This window comes from Danio aesculapii, chromosome 21, assembly GCF_903798145.1.
Source record: "Danio aesculapii chromosome 21, fDanAes4.1, whole genome shotgun sequence".
Lineage (NCBI taxonomy): Eukaryota > Metazoa > Chordata > Actinopteri > Cypriniformes > Danionidae > Danio > Danio aesculapii.
In genome coordinates, this window is record NC_079455.1 from 14,613,774 (window position 1) to 14,634,000 (window position 20,227).

Consider the following 20,227-nt stretch of genomic DNA (forward strand, 5'->3'; position numbering starts at 1 on the left):
AGATCTAATGCACTGCACCAATGATGTGAACGTGAATATACCTCACTTGGCTGACACATTGTTTGAGAGGACAGCAAATCAAAGCTGGGTGGTGGTCTTCAAAGCTCTCATAACTACACACCACCTCATGATGTACGGCAATGAGGTAAGAGTTGCCAACTAAATTCTTGTTGTTCTTGTCTGTTTCTCAGTGGACCGTAGTATGTCACAAAATCAATGTAGAAGTACTTGCCAGGGTCATTCTGGCAGGTTTGTTTTGAAAAGTTTAATCTTTTTCAAGATGTGAAACATAACATTTATATGTTTTATGTATTTTAGGAAGGTATTTATTTGGTTATATTGACAAGGCCAACAAACTCATCTACTGTTTAAGCTTCTTTTTTAAATGATGAAATACACAATCTTCTTGAGGAGACTTGTTGAGGGGTCAAATCTTTTGAACATTTACATTTTACAGAATATTAAACCTGCATCCACTCAATTCAAGACCTTCAGAGATTGATCTGTCTAATTGTCCAGCTAACTACCACAAGCCTAGCCTAGGACATAGGCTACTAAACGCAGCCTAATTCATGCTAACAATGCTAGAAAACTCACTAGCAGTGTGTTGGTTAATATTTATGAAACGTTAATTTGTTATCAATGTGCTAATCTATGCTAGAAATGAACATGTTAACAATATGCTAAAAACGTTAAACCATACTAGAAACATGTTAGCAACATGTTAATTCATACTAGAAATGTGTTAATAGAATGTTGCTAACATGCTAATTCATAATTAAAATATGTTAGCCATGCTAGAAACATGCTAATTAAGTAATGTTAATTAACAAAATTATTAAGCATGTTAGAAACATGCCTAAAATTTTCAAGTCTTGTGGTAAAACATGATAAAAACACACTAGCAGTGTGTTACTTCATGTTTATGAAACATTAAATTGTTATCAATGTGCTAATCTCTAAAACTGAACATGTTAACAACATGCTAATTTATGCTAACAATGTTAGAAAAGTACGTTCTATACAGCAGCGGTTCTCAACAGGGGGGTCCCGGCCCACAAGGGGGCCTCAGCGAGCTCTGTTAAGGGGTTGCGTCATGTTTAAAAATGTTTTTAGCAATGTAGAATTAGGTGAACGATCATGTTACCTTAGTTCATTTTATCCCCTGGCTGACTTAAAAATGGACAAATTAGTAATTTGTCCTCCACAAAAAAGATTGAGTCTTACTGATTCACCTTCAGCAGCTACAGTAATACTAATGACCCAAGCATACTAGACCCAGATAAGAAAGATCCAAACATTTCGGGTTGCAGCACTAGCAATACTGGGAACACGAAATGCAGGAAATATCAAGATAATCACCTGCACTATGGTTTTATTCCATTTTCTCGAAGCAAAGAGTCAGTGACCCAGCCACAGTGCATTATCTGCACCAAAGTTCTTGCTAACTATTGCATGAGGCCGAATTAAGACATTTGCAGACGACTCATCCTCAATACCGCGACAAGCCCAGAGCATTTTTGAGTGCAGGGCAAAAGAATTGACACACACCCAAAATGCGATGAGGGACGTCATAGCTGCTGACAAGTAAATTGTAAAAAAATGGCAACTAATATATATGGCCAATTTAAAGGCCAAAGGCTTACGATTTTCAGTTACAAGTGGCCTACTGATGTTTTGCTTTTATATTTTACATTAGGCTATTATTTGTGCATAAACATATCTCGATATAGTAATAAACATACTGTTTGTTTGAAAAGTGATAATATCATTACATGTGGAGGGGGGCCTTACAATATTTTCCAGGGGAAAAGGAGGTCTCAGGCAAAAAAAGGTTGGGAACCACTGCTATACAGTGAGCAGTATGAATGAAACTCGGATGTACATCCACCATTTTGTCATGATCACATGACCTAGCTGTGTGAGTTGCATCGCTTCACTGCCAGTCATGAATTCTCTCGTGGTGCGTCATGGGATAGCGCAGCGTGCATCAGATGTGCACTTCAGAGTCTTGCTGGAAGTAGTAGGTCATCCTAGTACTCCTCGCATACTGTTTTTCAAATTCTATGAATTTGGACATACTACTCGGCTTGCATTTTGTTTTTAGCTTACGATATAGTATGGAAGTATGCAATTTCGGACGCAGCCATCCTAATGAATACAATTTTAAAACATGTTAGAAACATGAGCTAGCAAAATGCTAAAACATGTAAACCATGTGGTAAAACATGGTCAAAACATTCATTTTATTCAACTTTCCCACACTTCTCTTTGAGTTAAACCTTCAAACAAAGAAGTTTAAAATTTTAAGTCTGGATTTGTCAAGTTTGTCATCAAACTACACTCCCTTATTGTTTTTCTTCTCAGTATGCTTTACTGACCACCCTGCTGTTTGTTTTTCTCTTACATTTGATCATCCAGAGGTTTATCCAGTACCTTGCATCAAGAAGCACACTCTTTAACTTGAATAATTTCGTAGATAAAGGCGCATTACAAGGTATGTTTTATCATGAATAATGCATTCACTGCATCAGATTTGTGCAGCATGCGAAGCTGCAAATGGTCTAAAGACTTGTACTGTTGAACATCTCTTCTAGGTTATGATATGTCCATCTACATTAGACGCTACAGCAGGTATCTGACCGAGAGGGCTCTGTCCTACAGACTCGTCGCAGCTGATTTCACCAAGATGAAGAGAGGGTGAGACATCTGCTCTGGGGAAATGTCCCATAATCAAGTGGCCACATTACAGAACAGCATCTTTGGAAGTTGTAGACTATTCGGGTTGAGCTATGTTTAACCTCTCCCTGTCATGAAATGTTGTGCACAGGACTGATGGAGTGATGCGCACCATGAGCATAGAGAAGCTGATGAAGACTCTACCTATCACTCAGAATCAGCTCGATGCCCTTTTGGACTTTGAGGTACGCAAAATAAGACTGTTTGTGAATAAAACAATTACATTGAAATGTTTTGCACTGGGGCGACATGGTGGCTTAGTGGTTAGAACTGTCGCCTCACAGCAAGTAGGTCGCTGTTTCGAGTCCCGGCTGGTTCAGTTGGCATTTCTGTATGGAGTTTGCATGTTCTCCCCGTGTTCATGTCATTTTGCTCCGGGTTCTCTGGTTTCCCCCACAGTCCAAAGACATGCGCTATAGGTGAATTGAATAAACTAAATTGGTCGTAGTGTATGTGTGTGAATGAGTGTGTATGGGTGCTTCCCAGTACTGGGTTGCAGCTGGAAGGGCATCAACAGTGTAAAACATATGCTGGATAAATTGGTGGTTCATTCCGCTGTGGCGCCCCCTGATGAATAAAGGGACTAAGTCAAAGGAAAGTGAATGAATGTTTCCCGCTGACCCCCTGTCTGAGTTTTTTAATGTGACATTTATCAAGAACGCAGTGTCCATGCTGATACATTAAGTTTATCTTGTGGCACATGCAGCTCTGATGATTTAAAGGGGTAGTTCACCTAAAAATGAAATTTCTGTTATAATTTTCTCCCCCTATACTTGTTTCAACCCTTTATGAGTGTCTTTCTTCTGTTGAACACAAAAAGAAGATATTTTGAAAAATGTTGGAACTATTGACTTTCATAGTATTCATAGATATATACACTAGATACCGCATACGGACCCTGAGCAAGCATTAATAGCGGTGCCTACAGTGCTCCAAGGACAAATGTCATTCAACCACACTAGTCAAGACTAAAGCCAATGTGAAGATGCTGGATTTTTGCACTGTGTACGGGTGTAGTAATGGCTGAACAAAAAAAAGCACAAAGGCAAAACAGTTCTTAGGTAAGATTTAGTTTTTTACGTTTTTTGTATGTTACGAACTATTGTGCTAAACAAGTATTGATGATAATAGTCTCTTACTGCACTGACTATAAGGCAAAGTAGCACCAACCCGCACTAAATACTAGGCTTATCCTAGTTTTGTTGAATAAAATAAGCAAACAATGTAAATGTAGTATGACAACAAGACGCTGCGGTGCCAGAAACTTGTTTTATTGTCGGCTAAGTGAACAAGTTGTTCATAACGGAGATTCATTCACAAACGAATCGATCCCTTCATTAGAATGAGAAATGACAGCAGGAGAGGGCGTGTTTCAGGACATGGATTAGATCAAATATAACATGGAGGAAGGATAATACATTTCCATGCACACAAACACAAGCTCGTTGTCAGGAATTCCGGTGTGAGCACTTATCCATCGCTGTAGAAAAGTGATGTAAAATTATAATTTTCCTAATTTAAAGTAAATATTTGCATAGTGACCACCGGGAAAACTCCTAATCATAGCTATATGTATATATGTTTATATATCTCTGGCTCTGGATGGCCAGTCCTCCACTGAACCTTGGTCCCACATTCATTTCCAAGGAGCGATACCATGTAATAAAATGGCGGCTCAATTGCATATACGCATTCCTTCAAATAGACAACAGCGGCATAGGCGGCATCTAATGTAAATATCTATGCATAGTATTCACAGTATTGCTTCTATGATGAAAATCAATGGTTACACAAGTCCAGCTTTCTTTAAAATATCTTCTTCAAATAAAAACATATAAAGGTTTGGAATGGAACCACTTGAGGGTAATAACCCTGTTAACCATCCCTACATAGAACATACGTTTTTACATGTTCTGCAAATCTTGACTAACTAATTTAATCAACAATTTAATTGATTTAATCAACAAAATTAATAAATCATTTAAACAGCTTAAAAATTATGATCTGTGATGGTTTGACGGACACCGCCATAACCTGTGCATCATTGAAAAAAGGATGTCAGATTATGTTTAATAATGGATGACCTCCATATTCATCAGTATGTATTTTACATAAGTATGATTATGTTTTGCTAGTACTTGTGTTTTTAAATGTCTAAAAATAATAAAAATAAACACGGATAAATCGTGATTCATATCTGTGTGTCAGCCATAACAGCAAAGCAGATTTGAATTTAGCAGCTGATCACATGATACACTGAATGTTCTAATCATGTCATTGTGTTTATATGCATCAAAGGGTTAAGTGGCATTATTGTAGGTTTAACGGTAACAATTTACACTAACATTACATGAATAATGATGTGTTAATATCTAAACTAAACATTACTTTATTATGAATTAATGATGAATTAAGGCACACACTAATCATGAACTAACTTTAACTACAACATGAGTCACATGAGCTCATGTTTGAATAACGGCTATCTTAATTACTTGCTAGTACATGGTGTTAATTAATAGATTAATTAACATTTATGTTTAAGCTAAATGCAACCAACATGAGCTGTTAATGTATGTTTATGTCATGACTTTACTTGTAGGGGCACAGCATCTTTAACTCATCCTAACTACTCATGAACTCGGTTGTTTAAAGTGTTCATGTTGATGTTGTCAGAACACTTGTCTATTGTTATTCAGTGTAAATGCACTAGACGGATGTGCATAAGGAGTTTGTGAGTAGTTAAGAATGGGTTAATGATGATGTGCCCCTCCAAGTAAAGTCATGATATAATTCTACATTAACATATCAAGAGTTCATGGTTAAATTAAGCATAAATTAATGTAGTAATTAATACATTAATTAACAGGCAAGCATGTACTAACAAGTAATTAAGGTAGCTGTTATTTAAACATGAACTCATGTGACTCATGTTGTAGTTAAAGTTAATTCATGAGTAGCGCATGCATTATTAACTCTTCATTAGTTGAAAATAAAGTAAGTAATGTTTATGAATAATGAAAGTAATGTTTAGTTTACATATTAACGCATCATTATGTACTGGTATTGTAAACTATTACTGGTTTATCGTAAGTACATGAATATCTGAGCTTAAACATTGATTGGTTTTGTACCAGTACTTCAGTCTTACGATCTCACATGCTTTTCTGGAGTCTTATCTTACTTTATTTCGTTAAGCATTTATATAAGTTGCACATTATGCATATATCATTATAAAACTATCATTGCTGTTTACTACTTATTATTTATTCGCATTGTTGTCTGTTTATTATTTTTCGGTGTAATCTACTTTTATAAATGTTCAGTGGTGTCCAAAACTGTAAACGCTTGTCATATTTGACGTTTTCAGTTGTTTTTGTTGAATTGGCTGTTACAATACCCAAATGAATGAATGAATAAAATCTACAAAGTCAACATTATGCTCTATAAACCATAGAATAAAGCCATCATAAGGAGATTTAAGTAATTTTCCTTACAAAACATAGAACACGCTAGGTGTATTTCACATGCTGCTGTAATTGCTGCAAAATATGGACATACCAGATATCAAATTCGATGAAATCTATAAACAATTGATTAATGTATCTTCATTTTGTTGACTCTTGCTTGAATTTATACCAGTGTGATTTTACACCAACCCCCTCTTGGAGAAAACAGAAATGTTCAATTAGATTTAAACCCTTTGAATCACTGAGATTTTTACTTGCAGCTTCCCTTTATGTTTCACTTCAGATCTAGCCAACATCAGTAGGTGTTTGAAAGGCATGATATTGCTTGATGATTTATATATGCCTTGTAGGAATGCAGAAATGCTGCAAGTTGATATTTAAAGGGTGCAGTTTTGATTACATTTGTGACTTTGCTCTTTCCTGTAGGCCAGCTCTACTGAACTGACCAATGGAGTGATCAATTGTGCCTTCACGCTGCTCTTCAAGGACTCGATCCGCATCTTTGCTGCTTACAATGAGGGAGTCATTAATCTGCTAGGTAAAACTTCAAAAGTTCAAAGTGCAAAAGTAAAACTCTGGTTCAACTTATGTTAAGGAAATCAAGAATCTGACATTTGGTAAAGTGTTAGTTCACCTTAATACTAAAATGATGTTATTATCTACTCACTCTCATGTCATTCCAATCCCCTCTGATTGTATTCGAAACAAAAATGAAGATATTTTAGGTAAAATCTGACAGAAAGACAGCAAGGTTCCCGGCTTGTTCAAAATCCAGAGTAGGAACCAGAAAATATCTAAAAAAACAGACCAAATGCCTTCAGGGTTTCAATCGGAATATTAATAGTCTGCACATTAAACAAAAATAATGACTTTATTCAACAGCATTTTCCCCTCAGCGTCAGTATATTGCACATGTTTATGAGACATTTGTGCATGTTGACTGCTGACCTATACTTCAGATGTGCCTGTGGTTTGTTTCAAATAGAAGAAGCTCGTGCACATATCCGGGTGGTTTACGTCACTGCACAGTGCTTGTGTATGTGCACAATATACTGACACTGAGGAGCCGAAACTTTGGAATTAAGTCATTATTTTTGTTTTATGTGTGCACAAAAGTATATATATTTCCACTGGAATGCCAGTTCTTTTCTGGACTTTCAACGAGCCTTACTGTCTACGGAGGTTCAGAGAGCTCTCGAATTTCATCTCAAATATCTTAATTTTGTTCCAAAGATGAACAAAGGTCTCAGGGGTTTTCACAACGTAAGGGTGAGTAATTAATATTCTAATTTTTGGATGAACTTACCCATTAATTCTCATTTCTCATTTTTTAATTGACAAAAGTACAAGGAAAAAAATGTCCAATGTTTTCACCATCAAAATAAATTAATAGAAATATTTTTTTAATGTATTTTTTTGGCTGCAACACACTCCATAAAAGTTGTAACAAATGTTTAATAAAGGTAAAGAGGTTGTAAAATATATTTGAAAAAACTGTCCACCATGTGCAGGTGAAGTACTGATTCATGTTTGGGTGTAATACCTTTGTAGATAGGAACACTGTTTTAAGTTGTGTTAAGAAAATCAAGAATCTGCCATTTGGTATTGTGTTAGTTCACCCTAAAATTAAAATGATGTTGTTTATTCATCCTCATGTTGTTCCAATACCCTTTGTTTGTCTTTGGAACAAAAATTAAGATATTTTAGGTAAAATCTGACAGAAAAACAGCAAGGTTCCTGACTTGTTTAAACCAAAAAATATCCTAAAAACAAACTATATGCCTTCAGGGTTTCAGTCGGAATATCAATAGTGATGACTTTATTCAACAGCTTCTTCTCCTCAGTGTCAGTATATTATGCATGTTTATGAGACATTTGTGCATGTTGACTGCTGATCTATACTTCAGATGTGCCTGTGGTTTGTTTCAAATAGGAAAAAAAAAGGAAGCTTGTGCATGTATCATGGCACTATACGTCACTGCACAGTGCTTGTGTATGTGCACAATATACTGACACTGAGGAGAAGTAACTTTGGAATTAAGTCATTTTTTGGGTTTTATGCATGCACAAAAGTACTTTTGTATTTTCATAATATTTCCATTGGACCACCGGTTCCTTTTCTGAACTTTCAACGAGCCCTACTGTCTATGGAGGTTTAGAGAGTGTGATTTGTTCCAAAGATGAACAAATTTATATTAATTTTATATTATGAATTTGCCAATACTAATTTATAAAGTATTTTAATTTATTGAATTTTATTTCTTGTTATTTAATTGACCAAAGTACAAGGATGTTCTGAAACAAAATAAATTTCTATAAATATTTTTTTTGGCTGCAACACACTCCATAAAAGTTGTAACAAAGGCTAAATAAAGGTAAAGAGGTTGTAAAATATATTTGAAAAAAATAAAAACCGTCCACAATGAGCAGGTGAACAAGCGATTCATGTTTGGGTATAAGACGGATTCATCCTTGTCGTCTCTCTTTGTAATTTTTGTCACTGAAATCAGAGAATTTAATTACATTTAACACTTCCTCATCCATTTTTGGATTAGGGGCTGTATTAAAAGGCACCTATGATGAAAAATTGTCTTTTGGAAGCTGTTTGGACAGAACCGTGTGTAGGTATAGTGTGTCCTCAGTCATATTGGAGTGATAGAATTATGTCTCTTTTTTGTAATATAAGTTGAAATAGGATCCAAATCTCTCCGATTTTGAGGCAGACCGCAATGTGATGTAGGAGTGCAGTATCCCCACCCACCGAATTGACTGACATTGTGTCGACATTGTGAACGACATTGTGTGTGACTCATCATTGCAGAAAGGCTTGAATTAACTCCACAACAAATACATCGAATAATCATTGGGAAAGTTCTTACTGTAGTATTTCTCCCAAACGTAACATGAGATCTGCTTCCTTCATGTCTGTCACTGTGCTGTTTATCTGATGCACCCGAGGCGGAGATTGAGGCACACTCTGAGAGGCATGAGGGAGCAGTAGAACTAGCACTAAAGGCACAGGCAACAAAACCTGCTTCATTGTGTTCAGAGCAGAAAATCCATTATTCTGAAAGGTAGAATAAATAATCTGATCATTATTTTGAGCTGAAACTTTACAGACCCATTCTGGAGACACAAATGACTAAAACTTGAAAAGGGGTAAAATAGGTGCCCTTTAAAACAACTCACCTAATGCCCTTTTGTTCTTCCCTCCATAGAGAAATATTTTAATATGAAGAAGAATCAATGCAAAGAGGCGCTGGAAATATACAAGAGGTTTCTCGTCAGGATGACCAAGCTCTCCGAGTTTCTCAAGGTGGCCGAGGTAAAACGTCTCCAGATTTGTTCCGTGCATGGGATGGTCGGGCTCATCTTATTCAGGCCCCTTTTTTGCTAAGTGTCCCTTCTTGCCTTTTGGTCCAAGAACCTGTATCAGAGGTCCCCCCCTCATGCTGCCTGTTCTGGTGCCTGCACTGCATGCCTTAGCAGAAAGTCTCTCTATCTATCTGTCCCTCTCAACAACAGCAAGAACAGAGCTATGACCACAGTCCTGTAAAGTGTTGTTTTGCAGTTCGGATACAGGCACAGTTGTTGAATAACGGTCGAGTAATTGATAAGCTAATCTGAAATATGATCCTCACTTACTAAACTAGATGTTTTTTTGACAACTGTGCCAGTGTGTGATGGTTGGATTTAGCCGTTTATACTTTTGTCTATTATTTTGAGGACTATATTTGGGGTAAAGAAATGCTAAGCACATCCTTCTTGAGTTTTGTTTTCTATCCTTTTGATTTTTGCTTTCTGGCTGAATAATATGACTCTTTAGGAAAAGGGTGAAGTGCTATCCAAAAACTGACTAAAGTTGACTTTAAGAGCACATTTCTTTCTTTGTATAACAATGTGTGTATGCCATTTGTTTTTCTTGTCTTCTTTTCCAAAGTCAACATTAGTTGTGTGTTTCTTTTGGATGTTTCTCACCTAAGTCATGTTAAAAACCTCACCATTGACCTACTCAAGTGTCTTCTCATTGACCATCTCCACTACCCACCAACCTCAATGTCTGTGTGTCGTCCATAACCTCTCTCTCTCTCTCTCTCTCTCTTTGATTTTTTTGATTTCTTCATACACTGCATGGAGTAATGGCTCTTTTTCTCAATTCTTCTTTCTCCCTTCTCCACGTTGCCTCGTTTTATTTCTTTCCTTCTTTCTCTTTTTTACCGTTTGGTTTCACGTTTTGTTTTTCCGTTCTCCCTCCCTTCCTTTTTGTTTTTCTTTTGTGTCACAGCAAGTTGGAATTGATCAGGTTGACATCCCAGATCTCTCACAGGTTAGTGGTGCATTTCATCTCAGTTTCTCTCATGTGGCTTCACCCTGATCTCTCTCATTCACGCCTCACCCCATAGACCATCATCCTCCCTTCCCCGTCCCTGATTTTCTTTTGATTTCCCCCTTCATCTATCAGACTTTTAGGATAGGGGCCTCAAGAAACTTACTCCATACCCGCGCACTCCCAAGGAATCAGATGTGCTGTTTTGCATTTTCTGTTGTCGCCAGAGGTAAATGGGTACCTAAGCTAGTCTATTGTGAATTTGTTACAGGTGCTATCTCTGATAGCCGCTGCCTTGATTATGAACACATTTGATCAGTAATGAAAAGTCAATTAAGGTCTCATTAAAGCTTGCCCCCTCAAGCCACTATTTCTTACTGGCATAAACCCATGAGAAATTTGACTGCTTGTAATTTGAAAGCCGCGTTTTCACCGTCTCCGACACTCGCACATGACTTCATGAAATTGTGCTCCACTTTAATGGTAGCAGTGCTGGAGAAAATATGTCTTTTTAAAATAATAATTTATAGAATAATGAATATAAGTGTTCATATTTATCCAAAATCACCAATTCTACAAAAATAGTGTGAAGGATTTTAGTAGGGCCCGATGATTTCTGTAATGTAGTAAACCGCAGAATCCAGTCATGAAATTGAATTATTTGTAGAAGATCATAGAATGTTTGGCAAAATATTTGCTGTTCATCTACTCAGATCTCCGTGTGAACTTGTGTATGTGAATATCAATCCTAAAATGGTGTTGTTTTCAGCATTTGTCAATTTTATGAACTAACATTTTGGTTAAAATCCCAATAAACTGCTGTCAAATTCAATACCAATTATTCGGTTAATTGAAAGTGCTTTTTGACTGCAGTGTTTCTCAACCACGTTCCTGGAGGACCACCAACACTGCATGTTTTAGATCTCATCTTTGTCTGTCACACCAATTACAGGTCTTTCAGTCTCTGCTAAGGAGCTGATGATCTATATCAGGTGTGTTTGGTTAAGGAGACTTTCAAGGTGGTCTTCCAGGAATGTGGTTGAGAAACACTAGCTGCATCTCAAATGGCACACTATACACTATGCACTATGTATTTTTGCACTTACACACTTAACAGAATAGTATATGTGTATAGTGTCGACCCAAATGTATCACTAATGTTTTTTTGTACTAATCCGAAATTCAAACCGTTTCCCAGATGACATTTGACGGTTGCCAAATTAGCAAAATAAATGACCAAACTACTAAATAATACCTGCCATGAGTAGAAACGCATTCACCATCGGGAGGCGCTATAATCACTCTCATAGGAGAATTTTGCTTTCACAATACAAAATAAATGAAATTATCCGACGTCAATTCCCGAAAGCTCCGCCCCTTCCGCTACGCGAGCAAAGCAGCTGCCATTGAGTGCGTGAAGTGTCCAGCATTCCACGCTTCATTTTAACGGTTGAATAATTAAATCATTAGAGTATTTAAAATGCACTTATTCTTTCTTGAGTTTTCAGTGTGAATGCACTACTTACACTATTTATACTACAAAATGGCATAGATTAGTGCAAAAGTATGCAGTTTGGGATGTACCTACTGCTATAGACGCATCAATGCTAAAATTCTCAGCTGATTATCTGCTGATGCTGATACAGATATTTTATCAATATATCAGTTCTGTTTTTGTACGATTGTTTAAAATACTTATAAATTACCTGGGTTTAAATGAACTGGGCAACACAGTGGCGCAGTAGGTAGTGCTGTCGCCTCATAGCAAGAAGGTCGCTGGTTCGACCCTCGGCTGGGTCAGTTGATGTTTCTGTGTGGAGTTTGCATGTTCTCCCTGCGTTCGCGTGGGTTTCCTCCGGGTGCTCTGCTTTCCCCCAAAGACATGCGGTATAGGTGAATTGGGAAGGCTAAATTGTCTGTAGTGTATAAGTATGAGTAAGTGTGTATGGATGTTTCCCATCAAAATGAACTGGTGTCAGTCATAAACAGAAAACGCATACATCATATTAACATTAAATGGCACCTATGATTAAAATTTACTTTTGTAAGCTGTTTGGACAGAACTGTGTGTAGGTACAGTGTGGCCACAGTCTTATTGGAGTGATTAAAATCCAACAAGTCTCTTTTTTTAAATTTCCTGATGTTAAAATAGGATCCAAATCAGTGATTTTGAGGCCCACCAGAACTTTTTTTTGCAAGTAAACTGGAATAATAATACTTGTTACAACTCTTTGTAATTTTTATAAGTTTAAAAAAATTTTAAAACAGAGAATGTTTGTAATAAAGTCTGTAAAATCGCTGTAATTCTTAACCGCTATAATCACCACTGCCGCATGGTGTCAGTAAACACTAATATGTGTGTGTGTGAGTGTGTACTGCAAACAGCATTCGTGTGAGTCTCATCATTTTAGAAAGGCTTGAATAAACTCCACCACAAATACATGAAACAAACTTGGTTTTTTGACTAATGAGATGTATTTCAGCATCATCCGAGTCTGTCTCTGTCACTGACTGCTGTTTATCTGAAGAAACGCTTGATGTGAAGCAGATACGCATGTGGGAACGGTAGGCGGGGGAGAAGCTGCTCAATTTATTTCAAGCGACACGCTACAAAACAGCTACAGTATACTCAGACACCAAAATGGGCAGATTCTGGAGGCTACGATAAGTAATCTGATGGATATTTTGAGCTGAAACTTTACAGACGCATTCTGGAGACACCAAAGGCTTATCGAACATCTCGTAAAAGTAGTGAAATGGGTGCCCTTTGACAAAATTTTGAATGTCTTTTTGAGGTTATTCATTTATATTAAAATTGAATTCTTAAAAACAAGAACTTCTCTCACCACAAACAAAAGCATATCTGCATAATCAGAGTAGATGTATAAAAATAATGGAAGTTTCACCTTGTGAAATGTTATCATTTCAATCAAATTTACAGTCGATGTCAGAATTATTAGCCCCTCTGAATTATTAGCCCCCCTGTTTATTTTTTCCCCCAATTTCTGTTTAATGGAGAGAAGATTTTTTTCAACACATTTCTAAACATAATAGTTTTAATAACTGATTTATTTTATCTTTGCCATGATGACAGTAAATAATATTTGACTAGATATTTTTCAAGACACTTCTATACAGCTTAAAGTGACATTTAAAGGCTTAACTAGGTTAATTAGGTTAACTAGGCAGGTTAGGGTAATTAGGCAAGTGTTGTATAACAGTGGTTTGTTCTGTAGACAATAGAAAAAAATTAGCTTAACGGGGCTAATAATTTTGACCTTAAAATGGTGTTTAAAAAATTAAAAACTGCTTTTATTCTAGCCGAAATAAAACAAATAAGACTTTCTCCTGAAGAAAAAATATTATCAGACATACTGTGAAAATTTCCTTGCTCCGTTAAACATCATTTGGGAAATATTTATAAAATAAAAATAAATTCAAAGGGGGGCTAATAATTCTGACTACAGCTGTATGTTCAGTATGAATTTAATGTGTTTTCTTCTTTTCCTTTGATTGGCAATATACGTATCCTCTGATAACTGGCGGTTTTTAAACAATCGATTCTTTTAAAAAACACGAAGATTGATTATTTCCAATATATTGGTGCATATCTAATTTTAACCATCAAAATATCTGGGAAAAAAAGTTATTCATAAAAGTAAACACTGGAATAAAAAAAACTGGATCTCATAGGGCCCTATAGAGAAAGAAAATGTGTAAATCTCATCTATATGCTTTGATTGGAATAAACAACATCCATTCCATGTAGAGATTAAAATATATATACACTCAACCAAAATTCTGTGTGAAGAATTGACACACAACTCCCATATGATCTTCCATTGGAAATGAGTGACGTCGAGTCTGTGTCGTTTGTCGGAGACTGCGAAAAGGCTGCTTTTACACAGATTGATATATGGCTAAATGGTGCTTGTGCGTCAATCTCCGCCACGTTGTACGTGGCCAGTTGGGCATTGCTGGGCTAAATAAAGACATCTCCCCACCTGTGAGCACTCACCTTTGCCATATATCTCTGTACTGGTAGGGTATTCTGCTTGGATAGCTTCTTGGGAAGAACAGTGAATGTGCATAACCTTAAAAAGAATGCCTCAAAACTGGAGCCGGGGACTAAACTCTGCCTGGCACCTCACGAAGTTTGATAGTCAGCAACTCCAAATATAGACCTGCTTTTTCATGTGTTTCTGAACAATTCCGCGGAGGTGCCAGGCCACTGACACTGTCCCCCCTTCAGTTTGCCACTATTTGGCATATTTGACATTTTCATTTACATTGGACAGGGACTCCTGAAGGTGTTGGGCTGGCACACTACAGAGTGGTATTTCAACAAAAAACATTTTATTGGAAGGAGTGCCTTGTTTTCTTAAGCGGAAGCAGTATTCAGAAGGCCTGCGTTTGATTCTCAAGTACTCTGATCATTAGCGCCATTGATTAGGCTTCTTTTCATAAGTGCCTTTTCTTGTCTGTAAGATAGATATATTCATCACGGCCTTTTGTATACTCCTGCTCCTGTAGTACCCTTGTCTTAACTTCTCTTCCTTGTTTATCTCTTCTTTACTAGTGTGTTGTTTTTCGTTGCATATGTTTTTTTTTCTTCAGATTTCTCAATAGAACTGCTCGCCCTTCTGTTGTGTCTTCAGATTTACACGTCTGAGAAATCTGCTCTTTTGTTATTCATGAAATTTTCCTCCTCTGAATTGGCATGCACACCGGACACAGCTCGTGGCCCAAAGGCAAATGTTGTGTAAGAACGGATGCTGCCCAGTACTTTCGGCTGCCATTTTGATTCAATTGACGTTGCTCTTTTTTTTAAAGAAAGAAAGAAAGAAAGAAATAAAGAAAGAAGGGAAGAAAGTGCGATACAAGCACAAAATGCTGGCAGCGTGGTCTCGCTCAATGTTTGCCTTTCTTTGGTTAACCTGCTTTGGCTTCCATGTGCTTCGGATTTTGTCAGAAAATGTCCATTACAATCCGCTAGGGGTGTGTGATATTTTATCATCTAAGTTAATAGATGTCAGTTAAAATGACTAAGTATGCCAAAGTCATAAATTCACAGCTGATATAGTTTGAATGTACTTGTAATTCAGATTCAGTTAAATGTGATGCTCGTCATTTTTTCAATGTGTCAAGTCCTAAAATTTTGCTTGTGATTTTAAACTCTATAAAGCAGATTTTAAGAACATGTTAAGTTCACTATAGCCTAATTGGCTGATTTCCTCAAGTTCATTTTTGCAGGTTCAACATATGAACTTATTTTTACCTAATACATGGGTTAACAATTTGAGATCTTCTGTCTTGTGAATTATACTACACAACCAATGTGTACAGTATGTACTCTTAGCTTTTGAGGAAGCCTGGTTTGTATTCATACAATATTTCCTATAGTTAAATTAGTTTTAACAGTCATTTTAGAAATAAAAAAGCCTAGCAAGCATTGTTTGTTTTTAAAAGATGCCTAATAGATGTCTAATAGATGTCTAATAGATGTGTTGTCTTGGCTAAAACAAGGTGAAACTTGGGCTGTCAGTGAAAATCTAATAGGTCTAAGAATAGGCCAAAACTAGACTAGTCGTCAAATAGACAGAAATGAATGACTGTCACACATATAAAGTCACATATACACATATAAAGTCTCTGTAATCTGTCTATTTGACAACTGGTCTAGTTTTGAGCTATTCTTAGATGTCTATTAGATTTTCACTAACAGCCCAAGTTTCGACTTGTTTTAGCCAAGCTGTCTACGTTTAGATGTCTATTAGACATCTATTAAACACAAAATTGTTTTTTACATTTGAGACAGCAGGCAAAAAACAAATAAATGAATAAATATGCATATTTATTTATACATTTAAAAAAAATAATTGAGTACTGTGTGATTCTTAGATTTTGTTAGATTTAGTTTTTTAACATCCCTTAAGTCAATGAACATTCGCAACAATTCATATTTGCAACATACAACAAGTTACACCATGCTATCAACATGTTAAATCAGGGGAGCTCAACCCTGTTCCTGGAGATCTACCTTCCTAGTTCAGCTTCAACCCTGATCAAACTAACTAATTAGGACCTGAACAGCTCTGGATAATTAATTACAAGCAGGTCTGTTTAATATGGGCGACGCAGTGGTGCAGTGAGTAGCACGTTGGCCGCACAGCAGGAAAGTTGCTGGTTTGAGCCCCGGCTGGGTCAGTTGGCATTTCTGTGTAGAGTTTGCATGTTCTCCCTGCGTTCGCGTGGGTTTCCTCTGGGTGCTCCGGTTTCCCCCACTGTCCAAAGACATGTGGTACAGGTGAGTTAAGTATGCTAAAATTGACTGTGGAGTATGAGTGTGTATGGGTGTTCCCCAGTGATGGGTTGCAGCTGGAAGGGCATCTGCTGCGTAAAACAAATGCTTGATAAGTTGGCGGTTCATTCCGCTGTGGCAACCCCTGATTAATAAAGGGACGTTATTAAACGATTGAACTTTACTTTATAATGGGACTTTAGAAAATGAATGTTTAATACGTGTTGAACTTGAAATCTGCAGGAAGGTAGATCTCCAGGAACAGGGTTGGTCATCCCTGCATTAAATCATGCTAGCAACATCCTAGTAATGTGTTAAACTTGTTAGCAACATGCTGGGAGATACTATATGCCGGGGGTGTCCAAGCTCTGTCTTGAAGGGCCTTGTCCTGCAGATTTTTAACTTGCCTCAACTCACCTGGGGTGCGTTTCCCTAAACCATCATTAGCCAACTAAGCTCGTAAGTTCCGTCATTACAAACATAGTTTGTTGATTTGCCGTTTCCCAAATCCGTCACTCCAACGAACATTCGCAAACTGTGTCGCAAACTTGAACATCGCAACTACAGTTAGAAACTTAGTTCCTGGCTGTGTATTATTCCCACTTATCCCCCCTATGCCCTATTCATTTAGAACATTCTAACATTCAAAGTTGGAATTATTAAAAATAAAAAAACATTAAAGTCATCTCTCTTAGGTGTAATTTGCTTTAAAAGTATTTTTACAGTTCAGTTTTAGCGATCTTCATGTTTACAATAGTGCTCCCTTCGCAGTGCACTTTGAAAACATTGATGTCATTTTGAACAGTCTCAAGGCGAAAGCTATAGGTGACCTATTATTTAAAAGCAGAATTTATGTTACGTCTCCAAAGCTTGTGAAAACAAAAAGCATACCTTAATGGTTTTAATTTATAGTAGGTTAATTATTAAGTATCTGTACTGTATATGACATGGGCCTGTTGTTTAGAACTTTCTGCTGTGGTTTACAAGTGTCAAATTGTAAAAGTAGACTTTTTAAAAAAGTAAATAAACAACATCACACATAATAATAATAATAATCGTTATCATCATCATTAATATTATTAATATTATTATTAAAGTATGCTTTTTTATTTCTAATACATAATAAATATTACATTTCATTTTATAATAAACAGCCCTTATTATTTATTTATTCATATGATTTACATATGAGATTAGAATATGTGTTAGCTTTTGTTAGTGATTTTATGGTTTAGAATAGAATATGTAATGTTCTCAATAATATTTGTAAAGGAAACACAGGCTCTATATGTGCCATTTACATATATTTCAATTAATATGGAAAGCGAGTGCATGTTTTTACCAAATCTAATATTGGATTTTATTTTAAATGTGTGTTTGTGTAAAACAATATAATTTGCACAAAGAAATGATGGGGTTTTTCTCTAAAGTAGTAGTTACTCAGCCCTGTTTAGAGTGTCATTATGGGCATTTTACATTATAATTAACGTGGTTCAAGCGATGGATCTGCGACAGAGAAACTATGCGTTTTAGGCAACACTCGTCATTACATCGCTCTTTTCCCAAATGGTGCATTGTACTATGATAGTTCAGCCATGAGTTACGTCGTTGTTTGGGAAACGTCCCCCTGCATGGTTGTTTCTAGAAAGCCTAGTAAAGCTGCAGTAAAGCCTAGTAAAGCTGCCTAGTAAATACGCACTGATACAATTCACCAAACAAGAAATGATCAGGAAAACATAATTATACACCAAATATGTATATAAATATAGGTAAAATACCACATACTGTATATACACAAACATACACAAACATAACATAACAAAAATAAGAATAATAAAAAAACTAAATAAATAATAAAATAAATTATACAAAGAAAAGAAAGGAAAAAAGGCAATTAAGATATAGGTGTCTCCTTAAAAAAAGTTTAGAAAAGGGCTCCAGACTTTCTGGAACAGTTCTGGCTTTTGTTTTATTGCGAACCGAATCTTTTCCATTTGAACAGCATGTAAGAAATCAAAAACCCATTGCAGATAAAAAGGAGGAGCTGTTCATATTCATAAGAATTAGTTGTCTAGCCAGTAATGTTGCAAAGGCTACACTATCGGCCTGTAATGAATTTAATTCAACATATTCTGGCAGGATTCGAAACTGTGTTATTACCTTTGCTTGAAAAGCAATGAAATAAGCCTGCTCCCGAGGTTTGAGCTACCAGAACTGTATGACAATAACTCTCGCATGAGTTTAGAAGAACAAAATGATCCTGGATTGTGTCAAATCGTCAATAACCAAATGCAGCTAATTGAGTAATTCACTTACAAAGAACGGACCCCAGGACAGAGTTTGGGCACCCCTGCTATATGCTAACCATGTTAGGAACTTGGTAATTCAGGGCAACATGTTAAAATGCTAAATAATGTTAGCAATATGTTCGATTATGGAAATTAAATATTAAATTATGTAAGTGACATACTCAGCTACTTGTATATCAGACGATTTGAATGTTATCACTCAATTGAGTGGGCTTTATCAGTGGTTATCAGCTGATAGTTATGGGCTTCTTCTAGGCTCAGAAGACTGTTACCATCCATCCACATGGTTAATCAGCTATAGATCACATACAGCTGGGGCCGGAAGTTAACAAGAATTATTTATAATTTTTATAAATTTCCCATTAATTGTATTTTCTAAATATGTATATGTATAACTCTAAACCCAACAGTCACAATAATGTAAAAACAGATGTGGATCTGGAGTCTTCTCTATTAGTATAGCTGATTAACTGTCTGGATGGATGATAACTTCCTTCTAAGCCTACCAGTAGGCACAGAAGGCCCCTTCTGGCCCATGTCTATCAGCTGATAACCACTGATAACGCCCATTCAATCGAGTGATAATGTCTAAGCAAGTGGTTAAACCAAAAAATCTAAAGTTTTCTGTGTTATTTTTATATTTTAGACCAGGCATTGTCAAGCAACAGTTTATCATCAAACTTCACTCATCTAGTTCTTGTACCAAACACATTTAGACAAATGAGAAGTGCTTGTATAGCCCAGTCATTACAAGGTGTACTTGTAATTTCCTCATTATCCTGAACTTAAAATTGTTCCAAATAAATCCTGTAAATTAACATTTTGGGTCTCAGATCAAGACTGCTACCTTTCATTGCTTAATATTTTGAAGTAATAGAGTAATTTACTGGTTCATTGTTCCATTCATCTAGATCAATTTCTAAATAAATCAGTCATAATGAATGAGTTATTTGAATGGCTGATTCAGTGAATTGCCTGTCAGTTTTAGTGGAAGTTTTTAATCAATCACAAGCCTTAACTAGCAAAGTTACCAACACAAAACACACTCTAAATACTGTATAATTATTGGTATTAAAGAAAT

The 20,227-nt window shown here is 36.3% G+C and overlaps 1 protein-coding gene across 3 annotated transcripts in view; it reads left to right on the top strand.

Moving 5' to 3' along the window:
* wu:fj42b12 (uncharacterized protein LOC100005187 homolog) overlaps nt 1–20,227 on the top strand; it is a 39,727-nt gene that overhangs the window by 5,519 nt on the left and 13,981 nt on the right. For 2 of the 3 annotated variants that reach the window (XM_056446096.1, XM_056446097.1), the window contains exons 2-8: nt 3–145; nt 2,422–2,497; nt 2,598–2,700; nt 2,831–2,924; nt 6,636–6,747; nt 9,428–9,534; nt 10,495–10,536. In XM_056446096.1, coding sequence (XP_056302071.1) covers nt 3–145; nt 2,422–2,497; nt 2,598–2,700; nt 2,831–2,924; nt 6,636–6,747; nt 9,428–9,534; nt 10,495–10,536 — 677 coding nt within the window. The remainder of the gene's footprint in view (nt 1–2; nt 146–2,421; nt 2,498–2,597; nt 2,701–2,830; nt 2,925–6,635; nt 6,748–9,427; nt 9,535–10,494; nt 10,537–20,227) is intronic. The other variant, XM_056446098.1, reaches the window with a different exon arrangement.